The 4,559-nt window shown below is 67.9% G+C and overlaps 2 protein-coding genes across 2 annotated transcripts in view; both read right to left on the bottom strand.

The window, feature by feature from the left end:
- JTB (jumping translocation breakpoint) overlaps positions 1-673 on the bottom strand; it is a 6,409-nt gene extending 5,736 nt beyond the window's left edge. The window contains exons 1-4 of the mRNA XM_019527906.1: positions 534-673; positions 433-473; positions 239-324; positions 31-110 (exon numbers count right to left, since the gene is read on the bottom strand). Coding sequence (XP_019383451.1) covers positions 31-110; positions 239-324; positions 433-473; positions 534-589 — 263 coding nt within the window. The 5' untranslated portion in view covers positions 590-673. The remainder of the gene's footprint in view (positions 1-30; positions 111-238; positions 325-432; positions 474-533) is intronic.
- Positions 674-884: 211 nt separating this feature from the next.
- On the bottom strand, positions 885-4,294 carry RAB13 (RAB13, member RAS oncogene family). Its single transcript, XM_019527894.1, has 8 exons — positions 4,094-4,294; positions 2,790-2,850; positions 2,570-2,630; positions 2,330-2,407; positions 2,142-2,231; positions 1,881-1,946; positions 1,567-1,617; positions 885-1,293 (listed from the first exon to the last, which is right to left on the bottom strand). The coding sequence occupies exons 1-8, from the start codon at positions 4,215-4,217 to the stop codon at positions 1,219-1,221; spliced, it is 606 nt and encodes a 201-aa protein (XP_019383439.1). The 5' UTR covers positions 4,218-4,294; the 3' UTR covers positions 885-1,218.
- Positions 4,295-4,559: the final 265 nt, after the last annotated feature.

The raw sequence follows: 4,559 nt of genomic DNA, 5'->3' as shown, positions 1-4,559 counted from the left end.
CAGCCACGAGGCTCCCAGGGCTCCACTTACCTCTTGTACTCGTCCTTCTGGGACGTGGCACAGTTAATGCGCTCAATGAAGCCGGTCAGGCTGCACTCGGGCATCGTTTTCTGCAATCAGAGCAGACCCATGGCCGCAGTCAGGGTGGGCCAGGCGCCCCCTCCACAGGCCTGGGCCAAGCCGAGCGGAGGGAGAAGCCGGCACCAGGGCAAGAGGAGCCCCCTTGCCCGGCTCTCACCGCCTCGAAGGTGGTGCACTGGGTGCACTCCTGGGCCACCACGAACTCCTCCACGTGCCAGCACGGCGTGGCCGCCACGGGGCTCACTGAGGAGAAAGGGGAGCTCAGCACTGGCACCGGGCGGCCGCCTCCGGGAAGGTTTCGCCCCAGGATCATGGCCGGGCCGGGCCGACCCTGCCCCGGGGGATACCCACCTAAGCGCTTGTCGCTGCCGGGCCCCGTCGCCTCCGCGGGGCTGCGGGGAAAGAGGTGGTCAGCGGCAGCCCAGGCCCACCCCCGGGTACCGGCCCCACACCCAAGCCCCCAGGCTAGCGCGGCGCAGAGCAGGGCCCAGCGGAGCGGGTCGGCCATGGCCCGGGCGGCTGCGGCTCGTCCCACTTCGCTCACGGCGCCGCCATCTTGGCCCTCACGGACTTCCGGGAGCGGCGAGACGCCAGCGCATGGGAAGCCGGGAACCGAGGAGAGGGGCTTCGGTGATGGACACAGCGCCCCCTGCCGCTGGGGTCGAGCCCCGCACGTGGGCCGGGACTGGAGCCCTGTCCCACTGCCCCTCCAGCACCAGCTGCCCACCCCTCCTCCGGTGCAAGGACCCGGCCCCCGCCCCACGGCGCAGACACGGACACGGACACGGACACGGACACAGACGTGACAACCCAGGGCTTTATCACAGTGACTGGGGACCGTGGCTGGCGCTGCTGCGACAGGCGGTGGCACAGAGGCTCCCAGCCCCGCGGCGGGTCTGGGATCCTGACCCCCTGGGGCTAGCACAGGCGCCGCTTCGCTCCGCTCACAGCCACCCTCAGTCCACGGGTGCCCCCGGCTCGCTCTGCTCCCGCCCTGCACAGTGTCCGGGGGCTCCAGCCCCAAGTATTGGCCCGGCAGCTCTGGGGTGTGACCCGCACAGTCCCGGAGCAGCAGGAGGGGGCGAGGGTGGCACAGGGCTATGGTCTCAGGATTGGGGCTCCAGGTGGTTGTGGGCGCTAGGCCACGGAGCATCTGCTGCCACTCTTCTTCTGCGAGGCTGCCAGGTCCAGGTGCCCCTTGCTGCTCGCGCCCTGGAAGCACAAGGGGCAGAGAGAGGATGCTGACCCCGGCCCCGCCTGCCCCTGGCAGGAGGGGCAGAGCCGGGGCCGGGGCCGGGGCCGTGCTACAGGGCAGGCTGGAGGGGCCCTGCCTGGCACCAGCGCCTGCTTGTGAGCCTGTGTCCCAGCCCGGTCCACTAGGCCTTGTGGGGCCGCGGGGAGCTGGAGGCCCGTGCCCTGGGCCAGGCCCCTGCACCTCTGCAGTGCCCCCAAGCAGAGCTGCCCCAGGCCCATCCCCGTACTCACCACTTTCTTGGTGGACTTCAGTAGGATGTCCCGGGCCAGCGTAGTGAAAGCCTGAGGGGGAAGAGGAGTTGTCAGAGGCTCCGGAGGGAGCCAAGGGGCTTCCTGGCATCAGCAGGACCCAGGGCAGGGGAGCCAGGTCCTCAGTGCCCCCAGCCCAGCCCCGCCCAGGGGGCAGGAGTCTGGCTGCCCCCAAGGCCTCAGCACTCATTTCTAGCCCTGTCCGGGCCAATGCAGAGCAGGCACTAGCCTAAGGTCCCCACCCCTGCATTGTGTGGAGGGACCCGCAGGCCCGAGCCCTGCCCTGCTCCACTCACCTCCTCCACGTTCAGGCTGGACTTGGCACTGGTCTCAAAGAACCGGATCCCGTGCTCCTTGGCCAGCTGCCGTGAGAGAGGGGCCCGGTGAGGCAGCGCCCCCCACCCCTGCCCTCCTCTGGGGCCCAGCACAGCTGGGGCAGCTGACGGGGACATGACCGAATCCAGCAGGCCCCTGAGCCCCGGGCAGTGGAGACACGACCCACCCACAGAGCTGGTCCTGGCCCTAGGGCCCCCCTGCACTCCCCTCCCTGGCCCTACCTTCTCCGCATGGTCCCGCTGCACCTTGCGTTTGCCGTCCATGTCGCACTTGTTCCCCAGCAGCAGGCGCTCCACGCCTGCCGAGGCATTCTGGGTAGAGCAAAGCCAGCAGTGAGTGCTTCCCCTGGGCCCCACATCCTGCCAGCACCCCCCAGCCACCAACTGGTGCTCCAGTGCCTCACACCCACCTCCCTGATGCTCTTCATCCAATTCTGGATGTTCTCAAAGGACTTCTCATCTGTGATGTCGTAGACGAGAATGATCCCCTGCAACACATGTGCTCTTAGCAGGGCCAGACCCTCATCAGCACTGGAGCTCAGTGCTCCCAGACCAGGAGGAGCTAGGACAGGGTCTCCTCCTCCCTCCAAGAAGGAGCCTGGAAGGAACTGCACCCCCTGCCCCACCCCCTGCCCTGCCAAGCTCTCTACCATGGCTCCTCGGTAATAGGCCGTGGTGATGGTTTTGAACCGTTCCTGTCCCGCTGTGTCCCTGCAAGAGAGTGTCAAAACCAGGGTCAGCTCCTGTCCCTCGGCACCATGGAACCTGCCCCCCCGGTGCTGCTACCTGGCAGGCAGGACCCCTACACCCCCTGGCAGGGGCCGACTGAGGGGTACCAGGTGGGGCAAAGGGACCCAGATTCCCACTTACCAGACCTGGAGCTTGATCTTCTTCCCCTCAATCTCCACAGTCCGGATTTTGAAGTCAATCCCTGGGAGGCAAGAGGGATGCCGGCTGTCAGGGATACAGTAAGTACCAGGGGCCACATGTGTCTTGGGGGCTGCTGAAGAAGCTGCAGGCACTGGTGGAGGGGGCAGGATGCCTGGGCAGTGCAGGCAGGTCAGCTCAGAGCAGCACCAGCCAGGGAGGGGCTGAGAGGTTGCATCCCCCAGGTCCCAGGGCTGGGGGCCGGCTCCTGCTGGCTTGGCTTAGCCCCCAGAAGGGTCCCCCAGGCCAGCACAGAGGTGGCAGCTTGTCAGCCCAGTATGTGCTGGCCCCAGTTACAGGATTGGGAGCAGCTGGGAGCAGAGCTCTCTGGGCTGGGAGAAGAGGGGAGGGCCTCGGGGAGAGGAAGGGGTGGCAGGGACAGACCCCCAGCCCCTGCCCAGAGCACAGGCACCATAGTCAGGAGCAGCCTTGTCACTGGAATTCCCCTCCAGCAGCTGAGCTCTGCCAGGGCAAGCTCCCAGCTGGCAGGCGGGAGGGAGCGCGAGTGTCTGCGTGTACAGAGCCCCGGCCACACACACACCCGGGCTGCTCAGCCACCCTGGGGCCAGGACACTCCGTGCCAAGTGGGCAGAAGCCGGCCCCCACCATGGGGGCTCCAGTGCTGGGCTGCAGGGATGCCAGGAGGGGTGGGGGCAGCATAGGCACAGCTGAGGCCTTGCCCAGGGGAGGGGGCAGGGGGCACCCCAGAGCTGGCAGGGGCTCCTGCCTCACCAGCAGGATGGGGTGGGGGGCCTTGGGACAGGGTCTAGGATGTGCCAGGTCTGAGCTAAGCCATGGGACGGAGGCACCGCTGAAACCCAGGGGTCCTGGGCTCTAGCTCCTGCCCCAGCACCAGGGACAGGATGTGACCCGGAGGAAGTGCAGGGCAGGCAGCAGCCAGACCTGAAGCATATCCCCACAAGCTGGGTGCACTGCTGGGGCCACCCTGAGCCCCCCTCCCCATCCCCTGCACTTTGTGAGCCCACGGGCTGCTCTGTGCCCAGCCTGTGGGGCTGCCAGCACCAGGCACAGCTGGACAGATACGTGGATGGGACGGTGTCACTCTGCTAGCGAGGTGGGGGTGCAACTGCCCCTCGATGGGGCTCAGAGCAGGTCCTGCCCTAGGTCCCCTTGCCTGAACAGGACAGTGAGACGCCCCGGGTCAGTGGCAGAGGCAGGGGTTGTGCTGGGGCATCGGGCCCCTCTGTGCCTGGGGAGCTCTGGTGGGGGCTGGGCTGGGGGCTCACCAATGGTGGAGATGTAGGTGCTGCTAAAGTTGTCCTCGGCAAAGCGGATGATGAGGCAGGTCTTGCCCACGCCGCTGTCCCCGATTAGCAGCAGCTTGAAGAGGTGGTCGTAGGACTTGGCCATGGCCCCGACCGGGCCTGGCCCAAACTTTCCTGCTGCTGGAAAGAGGCAAGAAGCAGCAGCGGCTCCTCCCTGCCCGGCCCCCGCCTCCTCGGCTGGGAGGGATAGGCCCCGCGCGCGGACCCTCCCCCTGCCCTGGGACGGGACTGGACGAGGCCAATACCCCAGGACCAGCCAGCGGGGTCTGCGCCCCGGGCTGTGGGGCATCGCTGGGGGGGCAGGAGCTGCAGGTGGGGAGTGAGGGGCACCAGCAGGGCTGGAGGGGGAAGAGGCTGCGGGTGGGGAGTGAGGGGCACCAGCAGGGCTGGAGGCAGAAGAGGCTGCGGGTGGGGAGTGAGGGGCACC

The sequence above is a fragment of the Gavialis gangeticus genome, unplaced genomic scaffold (assembly GCF_001723915.1).
Source record: "Gavialis gangeticus isolate Ggan-Ray unplaced genomic scaffold, GavGan_comp1, whole genome shotgun sequence".
Taxonomy (NCBI): domain Eukaryota; kingdom Metazoa; phylum Chordata; order Crocodylia; family Gavialidae; genus Gavialis; species Gavialis gangeticus.
Note: the sequence above shows the minus strand (reverse complement) of the source record. Positions and strands in the feature narration are given on the sequence as shown.

Excerpts from the sequence above, each read along its gene's own strand:
- RAB13 (XM_019527894.1), bottom strand. The coding sequence starts at position 4,217 with ATGGCCAAGTCCTACGACCACCTCTTCAAGCTGCTGCTAATCGGGGAC. Across the intron at positions 2,232-2,329 it reads GGATGAAGAGCATCAGGGAG|AATGCCTCGGCAGGCGTGGA; the intron begins GTGGGTGTGAGG and ends TGCTCTACCCAG. Across the intron at positions 1,294-1,566 it reads TGAAGTCCACCAAGAAAGTG|GGCGCGAGCAGCAAGGGGCA; the intron begins GTGAGTACGGGG and ends TTGTGCTTCCAG.